The 22,806-nt window shown below is 39.6% G+C and overlaps 1 protein-coding gene across 2 annotated transcripts in view; it reads left to right on the plus strand.

Moving 5' to 3' along the window:
* The first annotated feature begins 3,516 nt into the window (after positions 1-3,516).
* Positions 3,517-22,806, plus strand: part of wwox (WW domain containing oxidoreductase) — a 131,053-nt gene continuing 111,763 nt past the window's right edge. For both annotated transcript variants that reach the window (XM_040133031.1, XM_040133032.1), the window contains exons 1-5: positions 3,517-3,765; positions 4,666-4,730; positions 5,204-5,261; positions 5,402-5,571; positions 15,622-15,728. In XM_040133031.1, the coding sequence (XP_039988965.1) occupies positions 3,659-3,765; positions 4,666-4,730; positions 5,204-5,261; positions 5,402-5,571; positions 15,622-15,728 (507 nt within the window). In that variant the 5' untranslated portion in view covers positions 3,517-3,658. The remainder of the gene's footprint in view (positions 3,766-4,665; positions 4,731-5,203; positions 5,262-5,401; positions 5,572-15,621; positions 15,729-22,806) is intronic.

Below are 22,806 nucleotides of genomic sequence, written 5' to 3' on the forward strand. Positions count from 1 at the left end.
AGACGGACAGTGCATCCATCCAATCAGCGACAATCCTTGTCAGGTACCTTGTCAAGCCCAGAGACCTCAAAAGGTAGGTACCTGACAAGGATTGTCAGGTACCTACCTTTTCCGGTAGGAGTTAATGTCGTTGTATTTTCTGCTTTCTGATTGTGGTTTCTGTCTTGCCATCGTGTATTGAGAATCGTTGTTTTTTGTTATTTGCCTTTCTGTTTTGTGATTTGCCATTTTGATTCCCTATTTGTTATTGTGATTTCCCGTATGCCATTGTGTTTTTTGATTTGTTCTGTTTTCCAATTTGTCGTTGTGATTTGCACTTCATGGCCACCGTACCAAGAGATCTGGGTGTCTCTGGGCCAGAGCCTCTGTATAAAGTGACAATTAATATTTCTTGTTTGAAAGTCATAGAGCTCAGTTAGAAGACACACATGACCACATAGAGATGCAAAAGACCACAAACAGAGGCAAAACAACCACAGAGAGAAACAAATTGAGCAAACACAGACAAAAAAAGGAGCCAAAAGACAGACAAAGCAACTACAAAGAGATCCAAAATAACAAAAAAAGAGATGCAAAATGACCATAGATGTAAAACCAGCCAAAAGAGATTTAAAATGAGCACAAAGAGACGCAAAACCATCACAAAGAGACACAAAACAACTGCAAAGAGACCAGTAATGACCATAAAGAGAAAAGAGTTTTTATGTAGGTAAAAATATGACAAATTATACTTTAAGTATAGTATTAAGTTAAATTACTGATTGTGTGACAGAATGGCCTCTGTCTGTATTTGATTATTATTAATAATTTTATTGTTATAACGTAGTCGGTGGAGAAGGATTATATTTTAACGACTTTAGTGTTGAGTAGTACAATTTATAACATTGCATTGTGTTTTTCAGCTCAGCATATGATTAGTATGTAAAATCTTAATTTTCTCAGTAACTGTAAATGTACTGGAGTAAAAAGTCCAATATTTTCCTCTGAAAGTGGAGTAGAAGTATAAAGTAACAAATAGTAAAATCGAAATACTAAAGTAAAATACAAATGCCTCAAAACTGTACGTATGTACAGCACTTAAGTACAGTATTTAATACTTAAAATCTGAACACGTTGAACATCTGATCGCTTTATGAAAATATGCAGCTTTTTTTGTTGGCATTAAAGAAAATCTACCAATAAGTATGAGAGTTCATTTGTGACCGTGGAAATAGTAGTTTGAAAAAAAAACTCCCCCCCACTAATGAAGACTGTGAGATTCAGTTGAAAACCTGGCAAGTTTACCTTGGGTAAAGACTATTTATTCAGACAACATCTTTCATGTGTCTTAGATACAGGTACAAGAGTGACATGACCCTGTCAAGCAGAAATTGAAAGGAGAGCACTAAACTGCTGGAGTAGGTCATCAGTTTACAAAGCTTGTGGTTGCAAACATTTTTACTTTGAAAGCCAGTGTTGTGGATTGTAATTTAATTACATACCATGTGCAAACCACAGCGCAAGCCAAACAGACCTAACAGTCCGCCCCTTTCAGAATGGAAGCCGCGAGGGGGTTGTCTGAGCCTGAGTTCTGAGCTGTTCTCCTGTGACAGATGCTCCTCAAACCTGAGGGAATTACTGATTTGATTTTTTCAGATTAGGTCTGCATACTTTCATGCTGTTAGGAGGTAGCTGACTAGATATCAGCTTCTCCTGTCTGATGGTTCATGTGGAAATCCATCTCTCCCCAGGGGTAGATTGTTGTGGGTGTGGAGACAATAGGTGACAATAGGTACACAATAGGTACAGTTACACCTCTATGTATCTGAACTGAGTCCAGATTTGTTCATGGAGATTCAATTGTCTGGAGGCAGTCTGCAGCTGGATATGGTGTCTCAGATTGCCACTACAATGGCTGTCTACTCAGTGTGATGGAGTTCAGGTCTGCATCAAAGTGCAGCATGGTTTTTCTAGGTTGCAAACAATCCACTGCCTGAAACATCATACATTCTTGTAACTATGCCATTGTGATGACGTCATCTAGATAACAGAAGACTCTCATGCTTTAGTGATTAAGAGGCTTGACTGCTGTGCCACATTTTTGGGGAGGCAGGGAGTAGCCAAGCGGTGCTCAAATGCTCTTCTCTGAAAGGAAAACTGGAGGAAATCTCAGTGTCTACTTGCAAAAAGCAAAATGAAAGTAAACATCTTTGCAGTGGAATGAACTAAATTTGTTGACAGGTTGAACAGGTGTCAGCAGATTCTTCAAAGTCAGCATTAAGATCCGCCTGAAAGTGTCTCATATTTCATGTTTCCTTGGAAGCCACAATAGCCAGAATAAACCCCAGCCTCACTGTCCTTCGCAGGATTAACATAACCTGCTCACTTAAAGCAGTAGTTGAATCACTGCACTAGCAAACAGGAGCGACACAAGTGGAGCTCAAGAAAGAAGCCAAGTGTGACAACCAGCTAATCTCTGAGTATGTAACAATGCTGCCACTCTTGATAATTTGTTAGGGGGCAAGTAGAAAACTGTAAAGCAGAGATGGGATAAAGCGTTTCTGTGTGGCCTCACTGCTGCAACTTCCTGCTTTACAACCACACTAAACCGCAAATATACATATTGTGTGTAATCCATTACATAGCTATCAGTTTGTTTGATTAGGAGATATTAGTAGCAGGTACAACATAAGTGGTTTATAAGGCTGATAAATAGCGATGAAACTAATTCAGTTCAGTTCAACACAAAATACTTTATTCGTCTCTCAAGGGGCTCTCAGTTTGTCTCAAACCAGTTTTGAGACAAACTGGTTTACAGATGTATAAAAACATGAAAAGACAAAGTAGCAGGAACAAGGGAACACTGCTGCTTTTGCACACAAAAGACCTAATGAGCTGACGGGGAAGTACTTTGCAGGCCAGTGGAAGGACATGCAGGAAGTACTCAAACAGGGTTGGAAAATAAACACAAAACACAAGCTCATGACTCTTACCTCCCAATTTAATTATGTTTTAAGTTTATATATTTAATTAGGAATAAGTAGATAGTAGACCTAATATGTAGTTATTTAACTTTTTTCAGTTGCTTACTTGAAGCTTGTAGACAGTCAGTGGAAAGGTGAAACTTGATTTTTTTTTTGTGTAAAAAAATAGTTTGTGTCTTACTTTGAGTCGATCATTACGTTCTCACTTTAAATTATGTGAGCCATTTAAACCCATTAGAGGCCCTGCTCATTGGCTTTTGTTCGGTTATCTCTTAATGTCAATTATTGCTGGGTGTTGAGTGGTTGGTGAAGGTTTCCTGATGGGTGTGGAGTCCACTTCAGACTGCCTTTGGTCCTGCACAGCACGTCCTGTAGATTTATAAGGTTAAAATAAGCTATAAGGCATTTTTGCTTAATCATTTTTGCCTCTCATGTTGACATTAGCTACACCTTTTAAATAATAACGAATGCTGAAATATTAAAAAAAAAAGGACACTATTGATATCACATCCGTCGCACGTTTTTTTCAGCCTCAATTTCCCAAAAGGCAATTCGACAATCGTCACCGTGTTGTTGCGGAAGTGCCGGAGAACTCTGGGTTCGGTAATTCTCTGCTCTGACAGTTGCATTCACAGCAGATATTACTCACCGGCTTGTGTTTGCATCGCCATCGTTTACGCGAATAACTCGAGCAAATGGCAGCCCTAAAATACGCCGGTATGGACGATACAGATAGTGAAGATGAGTTACCGCCTGGGTGGGAAGAGAGATCAACGAAAGATGGATGGGTCTACTATGCAAAGTAAGTGCAACCCCTCTAGTAACGTTAAGTGTAAACACCAGTCTGTCTGTATGTGGGTTTAGCTTTAACCGAAGGATCATATCGTTGTTATCAGTCTGCGGCTAACAGCACTTGCTAGCTACACCATAAATGAAGTCACGTATCTGAACTGACCGCATGAAAAGTCTACGGAGCTCACGCTACGGTAGGTTTCGTGCGTTTGGGTGCTTGGCAGATATTTAAAATGAAATGTCTTACAAGAGTGTGACCCTGCTATCGCGAGTAGTTGCGGTGGACTATGCAGTAGCTGTGCGCTCGTGAAATGAGATGCATAACTTTATGACACAGATGTTCTTTGAATATAAAAAACCTAAAGCCCTCATCAGTGATGGGACGGTGCAGTAGGTTGCTTGTGGTGACATAGGAAGAAGACACGACCTATGGGACATTCGGTTACTGGAGAAACAACAGTGTGCAGTGTTTACATCAGTGTCTATCATTGATAGATAGATATGATTGATTTCTTTGATATGTCGTGGTTTGCATGCCATTGGCCTATGTTAGGTCTATATTGGTTGTCTTGTGTGCCTGCTCTGTTTGTTTTCTTTTATAAATATATATAGACATATATATATATATATATATATATATATATATATGACATATATATATATATAGAGTGTGTCCTTAGTATTTTTTTGAAGCGCAACATTTTGTAGTCATTTTTTTGGTCTCATCCGCTGCTGTTATGATTATGTGTCGTTTCTTTCATTGGGTTATGTTTCTTATAATGTATAACATCAAGACTGCAGATGAAAATGAGCCTTTTGGCCAAATCTGGCACATTAACATAACATTGATGTTGATCAATATGCACTGCAACGTGAAATAAAATCTTCTTTTGTCCCTGTGTACCAACAGCCACGAAGAGATGAAGACACAGTGGGAACACCCCAAGACAGGAAAGAAAAAACGTTGTGCTGGAGGTTTGCTTCACTCACTTGTTTTTCACTGTCCTACATGTATTTCTCTCTCTTCCAGGGTTTGTCACATGTGCAAGGCAGAGATGTTTTTTTTTTTTTCTAACTGTAGCAAGGATGCAAACAGACTACTTATAAATCATTTTACCACTTTCAGATGACTTACAAGTTGCTGGTTACTGCTCACTCAAAGTTATCAAAACAGGATATAGAATTCAGTGTCTGCTTGAATTATACATTATCCTCCATCTACTCAGTAAATGGGAACATGTTTAAACTTTACCTTTACAGTCAGGGGATCGGACAGCTGCCTTGTTAAATGCTTTGTTTCTTTGTTTATGTTGTATTTTTTGGGAACGTTATTAAATAAATTAAGTTTAAAAAAAAAAATACAACTTTCACCTGTGGCAAATATATATAAATTTTATTCCTATGTATTCTGGCTGTCAAAAGAAAATTATGTCTGTCTTTCCCCATAGATTTACCGTATGGTTGGGAGCAAGAAACTGATGAAAAAGGACAGATAATTTATGTTGAGTAAGTAGACTGATGATTGACCTCCTTTTGCTTAACAGAGGAAACAAATGTGTTTATATTGATTTCATGGGATGTGTTAGACTGTGCAGTCCTGGAATTATGTTTCTATTATAACATCCTATTTCCTCTGTCATTTTCAGTCACATTAACAAGCGGACCACTTATTTTGACCCGCGCCAGGCATTTACAGTAGAGGATGTGGTGGTGAAGCCCAAACGGTATGATGGAAACACAGCTGCTCTGGAGATCCTGCAAGGTCGTGACCTCTCTGACAAGGTTGTCCTCATTACTGGGGGCAACTCGGGTGTTGGTGAGTTTCATAAAATCCTCTTATTTTCCCAGCTGGTTAATGTGTTTTTATGGCTATGTTAGAAATCATCAGCATGCAGTAAAGTGTGTTTCCATGAGGAGACCACTAGGTGGTGATGTGGTATCACACTATAGTAGATGGGTGTCTGACAAGCGCATCTCTGCTCCCTGCGAGTCCCCATCCCTCCACAGCCAGACATTCATCAACATTAGCCTCCAAAATGATACACTTAGACTCAACAAATCACTCCTTAATACCGAACATGATTGGATTGAAGTTCATTAGCTGGGCTGAATTGGATGTCATTGTTAACTGTAATGAATGGTGTCCATTTGTACCCGGCAAATGCATGGCTCACTATATAATGGTTTGGAAACAAATGTGTTTCCTCTTTCCTTTAGTTTAAATTAGCACAAGTAGTGGCCATTTGTTCAGACTTGCCGCTTTGTTCGGGATACATAATGACAGCATGAGGGAAATCAAATAAACATAAAATCGTTAATTGTCTTTATATTCAAATCCTTCGTCCCTAGAAAAGTCACAGCATTGTAATTACTGTGTGAGTATATTATGAGATGCTGCAAAGCAGCACTGTAGCACATAGATTTACAGCAGCCTGGAGACGTTCAATGAACAAAGAAGCCTCTGAACTTAAATGCCTTCCTGACCTTCCTCTATCTTTTATCTCTACACATATACAGTCTTTAAAATTCATACAGATTTGAATAATGTTATCCTTGATTTAAGGATGAAACTGTGTAATTAAAATATTTCTCACATTTTTAAAAAAATTGTTTCCACACTACAGGTTTAAGGTTAAGGTTTTAGCAAATATATATAATCTTTATACCGTAGACAGTGTGAATTGTTTAGTTGAATTAATAACAAACATAACTTTTCAACTGAACTCCTACCACTAGATCTTCATCTTTCTTTGTGCAGTGGAAAATAAGCCCAATAATAAAAACTGCACAATCATGGAACTTTCATAAAGATAAAACAATTGCTGCACCCAGTATACAAGTAAGGAAAATACAAAAAGCTTAGGGTAAAAACAGAGAGTAATACATGGGGAAAATAATAACTTTAACAAATCTTAAAGTGTAGGATGGGTCAAATACTAAAATATAATTTTTTAAGATTGTTAGAGTCTTTCAGATATATCAAACATGGACTTTGTGGCTGCAGATGGAGAGCTTGTGTAGAGGTGGCTATGTGAGATGTACATAAACCCTCCATTGCAGCTGGAAATAATTCAGCTGTGGGAACGTTTTGCCTATTTTGGAGTTGGTGACTTGCACGGGAACAACTACAACCATTCCTTCTGGCATAAATTAGTGTAAATTAATTTGAAGTCATTTAGAATAAATTATCCAGCAGGATAATGACCCAAAACATGCAATGCATCAAAACTAAGATAGACCTGTATTCATTTTCTGATTTAAAAAGTGAATTCTAACAAGGAGTGCTGACCTAAATGGCTTTTATGCCAGTCACTAAAAGTCCATCATTGCCTTAAAGAACTTTTAAGAATCATAAAAGTGTGCTGAGGGATGCTCTAAAAGATTGCTGGATTACTGTGGATTCTGAAATAAAACAAATTGTTTGGCCTTTTGACAAAAGGTGGTGCGCAATAATTATATAGAGAAAATGCAGAAAATGCAAATACTGTAACCACAAGAGGGCACAGGAGGACCACGATGTTGTTGCTGTTGAGGTTTTAAAAATGTTACCATATTAACTACTTCACATATTCCTGTTTTTGCCTTAGTTAAAAAAAAAATATAGTGAAAAAGATAATCCACATTTAACATTTGTTGTGATGTGTTCAGTAAATGAAAAATTGTTCATCTGGAAAAAAAAAGCTTTTCTCAAAAAAATGCATCAAACAGCTACAACACACAGACATTTTACAGCGTGTGAATTCTTAATAAACCGATATTAACATAACCTTTGTTTTACTCTACCACATATTAAATATGCATCAGCCATAATTAACAGAATTCTAATACTAACTGCTACTGCTGGTGTGCTCCTTTGACATTCCTCTAGTGAAATGTGGTTATGCCAATTGGTTGGACCCACTTAGCATTTTAATGGCATCAATAGTGTTTTAATCCAAGTGCCAAGGCTATTTCCATTTTCTTCAGTGCTTCTTTCCTCCACAGGAAATGTGACATTTTTATTAGTAATGGTGGGATATTATTTAATTAGCAAATTTACATTTCAGCTCTTTAATTTAGTTCTTAATTCACATGAACATGAAAAGCACATATATGAGTTTATTTATGCATGGAATGTCATAGTCTCTGGTTTTGTGACCAGCCTTGAAGCTCCATTGCAGTAGTGCTGGGAGGCGGGACAGAATTGTGGTTTGTCTTGCCAATGTGATCACTGTGCTCGGTTTACAACATTAGTCTTCCTCTCTTTGCTTTCTTTTGTAAATTAAAAACCAGTACCAACCTGAATGGTGTTTTTAATTGTGATAATGGAAATAAATGATCGCAGTTTGTTTCCCCCCTATTTCTCCATCTCTCACTCTCTCCCCCTTCTCTTTAAAGGTTTTCTTACTCCTATAGACCTGTGATTGTACACCTGTACCTCTGCATTGATTCCTAAGTGGCTGTGACCCAGGCCTGAGCCTCCTATCCATCCCCATTACACACTCCTGTTCAAGCTCTAATTCCCCTCCTATCAACTAACTCTCAGGTTATTTACTGGTCAGGGGTCCATGGAACAGTTGTCCTTAAAGGGCCATTATCGTGATATTTCTGGCCCCCGCTGGTCCCAAAGACAAAATACTTTCTTTCTCAATATTAAATGAGTGCACAATATTGTTTTTAAAAATTAAAATCTCACAAAAATTCCAAACCAATTTTTCCACATTAATCTTAAATCTTTAGTCTGAGCCCTTTCCAAACATATATTTTTGTTGAGGCAAAACTACGTTTCTATTCTCTTAGCACATGCAGTCACCTCTGCCCCGTGACAGCTCTTTTGGGAGCTGTACATGACTACATATATGTGTCCCCCTATCTTGGGAGCAGTGTCAGTCTCTCAGGCTCTTACAGCAGTTGCCATGTTGTCAGCAGAATGTATGTTTAATAGTGGTCAGAAATAACATATCGACCCTCTGTCTCACTCAAATAAAACACTCAGGTAAGCGCATCCAACTGTCTACCATGTGCTATTTTAATCCCAGTACTGTATGTCTGACGTATGAAACATGTTTAGGAGTAATTTTACTTTTGTTGATGACTGTTTTTTTCTATTTCTAGGCAGGCACTCACAGAAATTTTGTAGTATTGTGTATGAAGTATTACCTGTAACAAATTAATGGTCCCAGCCAACTTTTTAATGTTTACTGATATTATTCTACATTTGCAGCGCTTACTCTTTTTTTATGTTGACATTTTTAGAGTTTTATCTGAACGTTTTTGGCCTTTCTGTCCAGTGGCTGGTTGCAGAACAATACCTACAGTTGCAAAGCTCTACTCAGTCTATGTGCATGCAAGGAATTCCACATGGTATTGTTGTTTAGGTGCAGGGTCAATGCTGGAATAAGAAGCAGAAAAGACTCAGGCGGCCCAGATGGGGAATGCTAAGGATTTGGAAAGGAGCGCTTCGTAATGTTTTCGTATCTCTATGCATTGTCTCTGCAGTGTTTCAGGACTTTGAATGTTATTCTTATTCATGAAAGACTAACATTGTTCTATGTTTGTGTTGATCCTAGTGTTGTGTTGGGAGGATTAAGTGTCAGGCCGGTGCTCTCCTCTCTCTGGATGGAGAGATCCCTAAGCATATTCAGTGAGTCGCAGAGCTGGGGGAGCCTCTGTGTGCAGATTAAACCCATAGCCTAGCTTTGTGGCTGATCATTAGATTGAGGCAGATTTGTTAAGCATAACTGCCATTAAATTGGCTGCAAAGCTCTGGTATTTACTGCACTGCTGTTTATGAATAAGGACCCCCTTAAAGACCCGCGCAGCGACGCGTTAAACCCGAGTCTCGGTAAGGAGGGAAATACATTATTCATAGTGGGAGGAATTAGATGGATAAAAAGATGTTCCTGGTGAGGGTGGCATGCGGTGCCTGTGTCTCGGCGTGGGTGTCTCTGAGCATCTCTGAGTGGCTGCGTGTGGTATAAATGACATCCAGAATGCATCTGTGTTTATATTCAGAGGTCTGATAGTGTTTTGTGTGTGTGTGTGTGTGTGTGTGTGTGTGTGTGTGTGTGTGTGTGTGTGTGTGTGTGTGTGTGTGTGTGTGTGTGTGTGTGTGTGTGTCCACTGAGGGAAGCGGCTGGCCGTGTCCTGCTCTGTCTCTTCTGTGTCAACTTATGAACTTAGCCACCGAGGAAATCGAAGGAGAGTTTTATTTTTTTTTCAACGGGCATTTCATGTCCTCTCTGATGAATGTGTTTATTGGCTACGTAATGAGAACCAGTTATGGTTGGTTAGTCAAATTATTCAACTTTATTAACCTTGGATGGAATTTGCTATGCAGACCCAAACTGGTGTAACATGCAAAGAGTATTATGCTGGAGGCCAGAAGGGTTCAATAATGATTACAGCTCTAATATAATAGAACTGAAGTGGTTAGAGAGAGAGGATGGAATACATATATGTACTTAAAGGCTGTAGGTAAAATAAAATGAAAGGGTACAAGGTTATTGTGTGTAGTCAAGTAGTTTATAGACCTATCGAGTTTACAGTCTGCGAGTGATGAGGGGATGAAAGTTACATGATGGGGGGATTTTGATGACAGTGATGAAAATAGCCCTAATGCTCAGGAGGTATGTGTGCATGAGCAGGGTTCTGGGGTCTGTGTTTATCCTTGTACATGTGTGTGATTTGTTGTGGTGTGTGTTTATCAAGTTTACTGGTGTCAGTGTGTGTGTGAGGTAGTCAGGTAAGTATGGCTGCAGGAGGAGCAGGGGTGACCAGTGCGGTGTGAGGCCATGATGAGAGATTGTGTAGGGAGTTGGGGGTTGACACAGAGGGTCAGAGGAAGAAAAGGGGGGTTGGTGGGTATTGGATAGGTGCTGCATGGATGGTGAGAGAGCAGTGGGGGGGTATGAAGGAGGCAAAAGGGGACAGGGAGGGGTAATAGAACCACTCCAGTGCTCTCGCCTGGAACACCTCAACCTTGGGCTGTAATTACTAACCATACATCCCACTTTTGGGGTGACATCTCCCTCCTCATGGACTAATGGAGGGGAATTAGAGGGGATCTTAAAAGTGTGTGTGTGGGGGGGGGTTGTGCCATTCCTCACTTCTTGGAACAAGAAATACACAGCAGCAGCAGGAACAGGTGCACTCATCACCGAGACAGTCAGGAGTTAGGCTGTTCACTTATTTACTCCATTCCATATACAGTAAAAGACACTCAATAGTTTACTCTCTAGGGAGCAGTAAATTGATATTTCAGCTAGATCTGAAAAGATCAGTTGATTAACTGATTCCCTTGTTTCAACTTCTCCGATGTGAGGATTTGCTTTTACATAATTTTTAACTGTTGTTTAGGTTTTGGACTATTGCACAAAACAAGACATCTGAAGACATTGCCTATGGCTTAAAGACAACATATCTTATATAAATTATACATTTTCCATTTTCTGACAACTTACTGAAAAATGTTAATTGATTAACTAAGGAAAATGATCTGGAGATTAATAAGTAAAGTAAGTAAAAAAAAGTTATTTGTAGCGTATTTCTGACACCTTTGAATCATCATCATTTTGCATCATAGCTGTCAGGCTTAGGGTCACACCACTGTAATTTTCATATCTGGGTGGGATTCTTAGGGGTTAAGAATGACCGTGAACTGAAACGTGCCGGGTTCAAGTCAGGCCAGGGACCTCTGTTGCATGTCATTCCCCATTTCTCTCCCCTTATTTCCTGTTATTGCTCTACCATCAACTTGATAATAAAGGCATATAATATTAAAAAAATCTTTCTTGGGATTGTTAGCAGAAAGTAGTGTACATGTCATTGATAGTGCAGTGGCACCATTGGACCAGAAGGCGATCCTTTAGCCTTCTCGTGAACCCACATCACTTTTAACAAATTTACTATGGAACCCCTGAGAGGCAGGTGAGAAAAAAAAATCTGGTGATTCATTTTCTAAGTCTGATCTTAAGTGTGACCTGTTGTTAATGACTTAATTAAAAAAAAAGTTTTGGCAGCTGAAAACTTTTTCGGTCAGGATTTTTATAGTTTTTGTTTTAGTACTCATTTCAGCCACAAGAGGGCGAAGTTTACCACTACCCCAGTCTAAAATAGGAGTAATTCACGTTTTCCTCCAGGTGATCTTGAATTTCTCCATGAGCTCTAAACACAAGTTACATATATTGTGTATTAGTAAGTTATGCAAGTTAATTGCAATAGTCAATAAACAGCAACCAATTCTATATACTAAATAGGGGTAATAACCATATTAATTTAAATAGCCAAAGTCAAAATATATCCAAAGAGTTTATTCTGTTGTGTTAACTGTACAAAATTATCCAATTCCCTTAGAAAGTGTTTTCAGTTTTTTGGTAAAAACATCCCACTCATAAGGGGTGAAATGTCCCTTGTTAACATGACTACGTTACAGTAAACAAAACATGCAGTCAACTTAACCTAGGTTGTAGCTGTTGGTTACCCACAAATGATGTTTTTCACTCACTAGCATTATAGCTAACGTGGCAGACTAGTGCCGATTAAAATACATTTCTAGCCAAGAGCAAGACATGAAAGTAATGTTACATAACTTGCTAACACACAATATATGTACCTTTTGTTTAGAGTGCATGGAGAAATGAAAAATCCCATGGAAGAACGAATTAATGCACATTAATGCTTTTAGTCCTATTTAGACTAGGGTAGTGGTGCACTTCAGCCTCTTGTGGTTAAAATTAGTATTACAACAATAAACAATTAAAACACAAATAACACACAAAAATCCTGACGAAAAAAAAATTATTTCACCTGCCAAAACTTTTTTTTTTCCACCTGTTTTCACAGATGAAAAAAAATTAAGGAACTTTAGAAAGATTATCCAAGCAAAATCTTTTTTTTTTTTTTTCCAACTGTTCTTAAGTCATAAACACAGGAGAGAAAACAATTTAGATCAGACTTAGAAAATGGATCAACAGATTTTTTTTTTCACACTTGCCTCTCAGGGCTTCCGTACTTTACCAAGTCAAAGACCCAAGAATCTTTAGGAATTAATCAAATTAACTGAAGCAAATTGAGCTAGTCAGAGATACACAGAATTAAACAGTGTAATTAACAGTCAAATATTTAGCATATTTATTTGTGGCTTCAGAAATATAACACACAACAAATTTTTATGTTGTGCATTTCAGTTAAAAATTGCATATAATTCTTTGAGGCGGGGCGATATCTGGTCTGTTCATGATCTGTGTTGCTCTTGGGTTCTTTCGGCCAAAATTCAGCTCCGGCGAAAGGGGAATGTGGGAACTCTGCATGTTTACCCACAGGTCTTGTAATGATCTGAATTGACTTCTGTTTGCCCAATTGTACTGCGGAGCTTATTTTAGTTAAATGCCTCTTTGGATGCAGATCAAGAGAGAGAAGGAGCAGGCAGCTCCGTTTGCCAAATAAACACGTTTACTGACGAGGCTGGTAATGATCTCATTACACAGAGCCAATACACCTGTGTACGAGGGGGATCCAGAGAGGGGCGGCGGGCTAGGGAGGACAAACAAAGCGTGAAATCACTAAATCACACTCATTATTGGGGGATATCAGGAGGGCCAGGATCCTAATGTACCATGAAGAGCATTCACTGCTTAATGGACATTTTACACAAATTTTTATATATTTTATACATTTATACATACACAGTAAAGCAAATTTTCAACAACAGCTGAGCCATTTACTGTATTTTTTTTAGGTTGGGAATCTTCAGAATGAACAAGCACACAATCAAAGGATCCATTTTAAACTGGGCTGAGTGTGTTATCTTCATCTTACACCTTCTTAAAAATGTTTTGACCAAAATCAGAGTCCTATTCTTATACATCGATGTTAACCATTTTGTTGTACAATTAGACAAAAGAACCTGGAAGATCATAACAGCATAGCATAATAGTCAGGCCTCCTGTGTGTTGTAAAACAGCTTATGGCGTCTGTCGATCCATCAGAGCAAAAGAAACCTCCCTCTGACCTCGTCATGTTCCACGATCAGTGTACAATGCTGAAACAGACTCTCTTTGTTGTACACCTGACCAGGAACTAATTTCAGTGCGACCCTCTCCACCGGCAACATGGGTGAGAGGGCGGGGAGTCTCTGTTACAGCAACACCACTCTCGTTATTTCACAATTAATGTCAAGCCCTTGTTATTTGTCATTGGAAAAACATGGCTTCGGTGCTGCTGCTGTTGTTGCTGCCATATTCTAATTTGTTCTCCATTATGGAAAACACTGGTGTCGATTAATTTCACTTTCATGGCTTGTACACACAACAAGTGAGAGTGAGGTGTTGTTGTTTACCAGCAGCCAGTACTCTTGTCCAATTTATACAGGCTGAAAAAATACTTTTAAATTATGGCATGTTTGGAATTTTTTTTTTTTTTTTTTTTTAAACATTTGCAAATTTAGGTTGGACTGTTGTTTGAATCTTGAAAATGCTGTAACCTTCTGTGCTGTAACCAGACACATCCTTAACATTTCAGAAGTAGATTTTTCAGTGGATAGTATTTAAAATTAAATTATAGGGAAAATGCAGACATTTAGTATGACGTTAAGAAGATTTTATGACATTTATTTCCTTAAGCCTGCTCCTCCTGCAAATTCAAAGCGAGTATTTACTCTGGGAGTCACACTTCTCGTTTTTTGTGTCGTGTTGTTTTTATTTTCATTTCCATTTCCTCAGAGTGAAATGATCTCTGCTCACAGCCAGTCCCCTCCATTACACCTAATAAGGTGTCATATAATTTAATTCCATGCTTCACTTGTCAGAAAGAGCTTCCAATCCTACTCCAATTTTGAGTTTTAATAGATATTAGTCCTTAACACTCTCCTCACAATTAGGCCTCCCAGTTTTGCTCTTAATGAAAATCAGATTAAGACATATAATCTAATTACAGTTCATATTAATCCACCCTCCGATACACTCTGCCTCTCAGACCCTCTTTGCCACAATCAATTATTGTCCCCGTCAGTTTGTCAATCAGGACAGTCACACTGTGAACGTTTCTATCTAACTATGGTTTGTATTTACTGTAGAGGTGGGACTGAAAACTGTGATGCTGCTATATGCTGTTGAACTTTTCCATGACTCTTTGAAGGATAGTAAATGTCAAAGGAAATAAAAATACGGTGAAGGAAAAAAGTTAATCTCATAAATTAATTCAACCTACGGGCTGAAATGACCCATTTAGACTTGTAATTTAGAAATGAACTTCTCTCCCTCTATCTTCAGTTTTTGTCAGTTTTATCGTGACTACATGATTTGGATGGAGCCATGAAGTAGTCTTGGACTGATAAATTCTGGGCATATCTGCGGACCTCGTTTCATGGGAGAAACGTCCTTATCAGAGGCCCTTTGATGTTCTGAAATATCACACCGAGGTTCAGCCTGAATGTCATGTCTGTCATGTATGTCTGTTTTCATAATTACTGCCATCGCTGTGTAATTACTAACACAATTAATAATAACTGACCTCCCTTCCTCTAACCCAGTATGAGCCGAGACACCTTCTTGACAGTTGGCGGTTAGATCCAAAACTTTATCTAAGACGAGAGGAAAAAGTCTTGAACCACAATAATTCCATCAGTTTCATCACTTCAGAGAGAAATGATTAAGTCCCTCTGCTAGACCACTGGGTTACTCAATGAAAGAAATGATATGGAAAATTGATAGGGGTTTTAACTTCCATCCCCCAACCCCCATCATCACCACCATCACCCCATTAGATTCAACCCAAGTTATCTTCAGAAAAAACTAATCTTTGAAGAATTGCTCACTTTCATTATTTTTTTTTCTCTTCGTGTCTTTATCTGCCTGTGTGTCTCTCTGTCTCCCTCCTCATGTCTCAGGCTTTGAGACAGCCAGGTCTTTTGCCCTTCATGGTGCCCATGTGATCCTGGCATGTCGAAACCTGTCCCGGGCCAGCAAGGCTGTTAGCCTCATACAGCAGGAGTGGGTAAGTGACGGGAAAACCTTCAAGAACCCAGCAAATTTTCTGATGATATTCTCTACTTTTTTCTTGTTGTCAACAAATGTTATAAGAAGACCAAAAGTAACAATGAATTGATCTTTCTAAGATCTTTGGCTGGGTTGCCAAAGCGTGATAGAGCTTACTCCTCTGTGCCACGGGAATCCATTGTGTAAAAGCTACTAAAAACAAATCAGTGAACTGCTCTATTATGCTCTGTTCCATGTCCCTTAATTACAATGAACATAGGCACTGTAGTCTATTTTGAGTCAATCCCACATACATCGTCCTGCTGCCATAAATACTTACTGGCGTACCAAATGTGTATAAATCCGTGATTGAAAATAATCCCCCCTAGGTTGATAACGCCCAGCTGTTTTAGGAAATTATTTAGCCTTTTTTTTTTTTTTTTCAAAATTAAAGTACATATTTGTGACCTTGAGGGCTAAGAGCCACAGACAGTGTAGAGAGGTCGGACAGTATTGGTAGATGGACTAATGCACTGGTAGTTTTGATCTTTTCATGGGATTTGTTGGCCGTTAAAAAAAAAAAAAAAGGAATCTTGTCAGCCTTATCATTAAACTTATTACACGTAATATTTGTAAAATATTATTTGATATGGACTTTGTTCATTTGATATTGTCAATTCTGGTGTGCTTAAGTATACTCTGTATACACGGGATCTGTTTATGTCTGTCCGTTACTAATTTTTCCCCTTCATTAAGGCTTTTTTTTTTTTTTTTTTTTAGACCCTTAACAATTTTTTATTTAGGGGCTGTATAAATAAAAATTATAGAATTATTTACATGACTTGTTTCTATGTGAACAATAGAGGGGTGACACATCTTACGTTACGTCAATTCACCTGTCAGTGACATGAAATAAATGATCCAAATTTCTGATCATTGTCATCATCATTGTATGTGAATGATCTACAGACTCAGGTCTCCCTTGTTAAGGAGAAACCTTTAACGAGTATTTATGTTAAGGTTCTCACAAACTGCCTGGACATTTCTTGGGAAAGGTTAGAAAACTTTTGTATAGGTGTCTGAGCAAAGCAAGAGAGAGAGAGCTAAAGGGGGGGAGGGAGAGGGAGAAAAAGTGAGAGAGGGCATCTGATAATTACCTGAGATTATTGCTTTAATATCACTGTGCTTGTGACACGTCCCCAGATTTACGAGTGCGGGAAAATAAACAAGTGAAATGTGGGTGCTGGAGCAGAAAGAATAAGCCATTAGCACTGGGTTGATTAAAGGGAGCAGGACTTGAAGAAGAAGGAGAGTGAGTGCTCAGCACAGATATGGAGAGAGAGGCTGAGAGGGAGGGAATGGAGAGAGAGAGAGAGGGAGACAAACGCCTTTGAGCGAGAGTAGATCTGCTATATTAACTCACCCAAGTCTCTAATTGAAGTATGCCCCTGGGGCTGTCAGTGCTGCTCCACAGTGTGAAATCCAGTGTACAGATCTATTAATGTAGCTGCTTTGTCTAAATGAGTGAGGAAAAGCTCTGATCCAAGTACCAGATTTTGTAGTCAAATTGATTTTTAAGCTCCACACATGCCACAGAATTTTCCAAGGTGTTGTTAAATGTTTGTTAATTAACAAATGGAAGTTTCTTAGAATTGTTTCCAAAGATTAAATGACTGGTGACCTTTGCAGTCTAAAAGACGATCTTCCCTATTTGTGGCACACTGGCTAGTGGCATGTGCAGATTGTAAGCAAATTTAATAGAGACTGACTTAATAAAGTTCAGTATAGTTCAAGTAGAGCATGAGTGGTGAATTAACATTCCCTAAACTCACTCCATATTTCCTTCTCAAGGAACCCCCCTGTTATAGGCTAATGAATAAAAGTCACAATATCAGAATAAATCTTTGCCGCAAATTCTCCCCTCTGGCGACATTATTAATAGATTCAGGAGGAAAATAGAGAGGAGGATTAATCTTTAAGATGATGGATGGGCTCTGCTCGCCTTCCCATGCTCCTACGTTAAGGTCATTTTGATAAGAGGGTATATTTTGGGGTCCTCTGTACAAAAGTTCATCATATCTACTTCCAGGTCCCTCTCAGAGTTCCGCTCTGGCTGCCAGGATGGAACTGCTGTCCCGATTGCACAGGACCTCTGACCTCCAACTACCTGCCTACTATTACTCTGAACTCTCTCTTTCTTGGACTCTCTGTGTGTCTCTCTCTGTGGCTGTGTGGGCTGGCGTTGTTGTTCAGAGGTGAGAGTGATGGCTCATCCGCAGTGCAGGATAGTGCGGTTCAGTGTAGCGCCGTGTACCGACAGTGGGTATAATAGGGGGGTCACAGATGGATAATGGGCAGGTCAGAACAGCCACTGGCTGTTAGGAAGATCGAGGTCAGAGGGTTTATCCTTCCCAGGCAATCATACTGCCAAGAACAGCTACAGTATAAACAGAACAATACACTTTAAACAAGATTCCTGGAAGAATTTCCTTCTTCTTCATCCTTCTTTAACTAGTATGAAAATATGTGTTAGTTTATTTAGCACATTTAACTCTTCATTACTATTTGAGATCAGAGAGCTTGTTTGGCAAATCAGAGTTCGTATTACCTGTTTGTGTTTTTGCTGACTTATCACAAGACTAGTTTCTTGCTGTGTTTATACTACACACTGTAATCCTGATAGGACTTCAGATGTATCTCCACTGCAGGTCTAATCTGAGCAGAATGTGTTGTTTCCTCTGCCTCTATTCGAGATGTGAAGTGAAACCCCTCCAACAGGCTCATAAGGGGAGTTTAGAGTGGCGGAGAGGGGATAAACATTTACCTTATGATTGTGTTTTACAATAAGCCTGATGCTGGTTGCCTTTATAGGGTTCAAAGGGGGCTGTTTTTACAGGCTGTGATGAAGCCACAGTAAAACCAGGAGGAGATTAAGCAGCAGATGGGTGCTGGGAGAGATGGAGGGAGAGCAGAAGGAGATGGGAAGACAGATAGAGAAAAATAAAATGTAGGGAGTGAAGTGTGGTAACTCAAATATGCTCTGAAAAGAGACAAACCAGATAGATTTGGTGAACCAAAACTAACTAATTTACATTGTAATTTTCTGGATTATTGTAAAATTTTCATCCTATTATTGTCATATGGAGTCCTTCAGGGAGCCCTGCTGTGCAAACCTTAAAGATTTTGGCCATTGCCCTACACTTAACTACATGTCATTTCCCCACAGGCCCTTACCTACAGTGCATTCAGAAAGTATTCAGACCCACTTTTTCACATTTATGTTGCAGCCTTATGCTAAAATCATTTAAATAAATTTTTTCCCTCATCAAACTACACTCAATACCTCATAATGACAAAGTCAAAACAGAATTTTTTGCGAATTTAATAAAAAGGAAAAACTAAAATATCACATTGACATAAGTATTCAGGCCCTTTGCTGTGACACTTCAAATTTAGCTAAGGTGTCTCCCATTTCTCTTGATCATCTTTGAGATATTTCTACACCTTGACTTGAGTCCACTTGTGGTACAATCAACAGATTGAACATGATTTGGGAAGGCACACAGCTGTCTATATAAGGTCTCACAGCTGACAATGCGTATCAGAGCAAATACCAAGCCATGAGGTCAAAGGAACTGCCTGCAGAGCTCAGAGACAGGGTTGTTTTGAGGCAATGATCTGGGGAAGGCTACAACACAATTTTATGCGGCATTGAAGGTTCCAAAGAGAAAAGCGGTCTCCATAATTCTTAAATGGAAGAAGTCTGGAACAACCAGGACTCTTCCTAGAGCTGGGCGCCTGGCCAAACTGAGCAGTTGGGGGAGAAGGGCCTTGGTAAGAGAGGTGACGTAGACCCAAATGGTCACCCCGAGATCCTTTGTGGAGATGGGAGAATCTTCCAGAAGGACAACCATCACTGCAGCTCTCCACCGATCTGGGCTTTATGGCAGAGTGGCCAGATGGAAGCTTCTCCTCAGTGAAAGACACATGAAAGCTGCTTGGAGTTTGCAAAAAAGCACCTAAAGGATTTTCAGACTGGGAGAAACGAGATTCTCTGATTTGATGAAACCAAGATTGAACTGTTTGGCCTCAGTTCTAAGCGTCATGTCTGTAGGAAACCAGGCATTGCTAATCACCTGCCCAACACCATCCCAACGATGAAGCATGGTGGTGGCAGCATCATGCTGCGGGGCTGATTTTCAGCAACAGGGACAGGGAGCATGATAAGGGTTGAGGGAAAGCTGAACAGAGCAAAGTACAGAGATATCCTTAATGAAAACCTGGCCCAGAGGTCTCAGGACCTCAGACTGGGCTGAATGTTCACCCTCCAACAGGATAATGACCCTAAGCATACAGCCAAGGCAACGCAGGAATGGCTTAGGGACAACTCTGGGAATGTCCGTGAGTGGCCCAACCAGAGCCCTGACTTGAACCCAATCGAACATCTCTGGAGAGTCCTGAAAATGGCTGTCCACCAACGGTCCCCATCCAACCTGACAGAGCTTGAGAGGATCTGCAGAGGAGAATGGCAGAAAATCTCCAAATCCAGATTTGTAAAGCTTGTCGCGTCAAACCCAAGAAGACTTGACGCTGTAATCACTGCCAAAGGTGATTCAACTAAAGGGTCTGAATACTTATGTCAATGTGATATTTGAGTTTTTCCTTTTTAATATATACGCAAAAATGTATAAAATCCTGTTTTTGCTTTCTCATTATTGGGTATTGAGTGTGGATTGAATAAGGGAAAAAATGAATTTAAATGATTTTAGCATAACAAAACATAACAAAATGTTTAAAAACTGAAGGGGTCTGAATACTTTCTGAATGCCCTGTATCTATCTCCTATTCCTCTCGCAGTACAGGCAGGTTAAGTTGCTGGTTAACAAACAAAGTGTTGCCTGCATGCCAGAGATTTATTTTTCCTGATTGCCTTTAAAATTCTGCTTATCTTTGACTCCAATGTCTCCCTTGGAGATCTGTAATGGACTCCCCTGAGATACAGCCCACTGCTTGGTGGGCCAAGCAAGGCCCTTGGCCCCTGAGTAGAATAACACACACACACACACACACACACACACACACACACACACACACACACACACACACACACACACACACACACACACACACACACACACACACATGTTTCATGGTCTTATTTTGTAATTTCTTTCCTTTTTTTGTAAATCCAAAATGCTTATTTCCCCTACTGCCCCTTACTACAACACATGCTAATGAGATGCTTTGTAAAGGCGTTAATTAGCGAGCTAGTCACTGATTGCTGTGTGTGTGTGTGTGTGTGTGTGTGTGTGTGTGTGTGTGTGAGGGTGTGTGTGTGTGTGGCAGGGGGGTATTAATATGGCTGTGTGCTGCTGAGGAGAGTTCTGTCAGGGTCTGCTCTGGAACCAATTAGGCTAAAGCTCAGTGTCCACTGAGGCTGGTGGGAGAAAAAAGCCTGCTGCTTGCAATGTCAAACAGCAGCATTAACACAGGCCAGAGAGGCAGAATGAGACAGGCGGACTGAGAGCCGATAAGCAGTGGTCACTCATACAGGCAGACGGACCGCCTGATAGATAGACAATTCCTCGGCTACATATGAAAATCAGACAAAGAATACACTCATACCCTCTGCAACAAAACTTCACCATTTTTAAAAAATCAGTTTCAAGCCTTTAGATCTATAGAAATATATAAAAATATATACATATGTGTGTAGAGAGAGAGAGAGATAATCTACCCATGTAGATACTCTTTTGCCGGTTCTCATGCTGTAGGATTAGGTAACATCAGAATCAATGAAAAACAATGTTCCTTCCCAAGCGTCTGCTATTTCAGGTGGTGACTCGAGTTTTACAGAGCAGAGGTGGAAGAGGTCTTGAAAGATAGACTGAAAAAAGACGGTCTCACCTTGAAGATATCAGTAGAGAAAGTTGTGCTCCCATACCTTCCTGATACACAATCTTTCCGATTCACATTGGATTTTTTCCTGCTCATAGCCTATGATTTATAATGAGAATGTCAAATGTTTACGCATCATGGCCTACATAGAGCAGTATGAGGTAGGATAGTTCTGGATGAGCCCCACATTTCTTCTAGAAAACTACTTTCTTGCATGACTTTATTCATACAATCAGGCCCCTTTCTGTGTCACCCTCACTCTGCATTTAACCTGAATCACACTTGTTTAGAGAGGAAAAGTGGTGTGTGTGTGTGTGTGTGTGTGTGTGTGTGTGTGTGTGTGTGTGTGTGTGTGTGTGTGTGTGTGTGTGTGTGTGTGTGTGTGTGTGTGTGTGTGTGTGTGTGTTGATGCATGTGTGCCTGCATTTGTCCATTTGCCCGGTGCATAACCTCCTGTGTCAGTCTGACAGGCCCTGTGCCCCCGCTGGCCACCATGCCATGCCACGCTCCTCCCGCTGAGGCCAACAGGAAGTGACACATGTGAAATGCTGACCTGGTCGGTTGCAGCACCCTCCAGGGCCTAAGGATGCTGCTCTTTTAGTCACTCTTCCCCTCTCTTCCCTTGCTCCCTGGCTTTTTCTTTTTTTTTTTTTTCATCTTTCAGAAAGACCTCAAAAGACTTGTGTCCCCTTCCATTCCCCGTTGGTTCTGTAAAATTTTTTTCCTTCTTTGTCTCTCTCTCCCAAAATGATTAAGGAAATTGCAGCCCATTTCTCAGGTCAGCAAGCAGGTCTCTACCAGTCTTCTCTGCTGCCAGAGAGTCCAGTAGATTGTAGTTCATAATTTTTAAGTCTTATATCTTGCAGGATTTGGCATTTAGCTTGTTTTTCCTAATGTGATTTCACAACTGCCTTAAATATTATAACATCATGTGAACACACACAAGCTTATTTTCTTCCAATTTTCACCTAAAAAAAAAAGGCAACAGCTAATAGCAAAACAGCAATTTATCTGCATTGTTTTAATTAAAACATACCTGTTTAAGATGTCTCACATGGCGCACTTCCTTTCATTAAAAAGCATAGGCAACAGTAATTCTTTTTGCATGTGGGTTTTGCTGACACACCACTGTTAAAGCTCAGATAAATCCAGTGGAGATTGTTGTCAGTGATGTTGAAGATTGTACTTAAGCAGCCTTA

Source organism: Xiphias gladius, chromosome 8 (assembly GCF_016859285.1).
Source record: "Xiphias gladius isolate SHS-SW01 ecotype Sanya breed wild chromosome 8, ASM1685928v1, whole genome shotgun sequence".
Classification (NCBI taxonomy): domain Eukaryota; kingdom Metazoa; phylum Chordata; class Actinopteri; order Istiophoriformes; family Xiphiidae; genus Xiphias; species Xiphias gladius.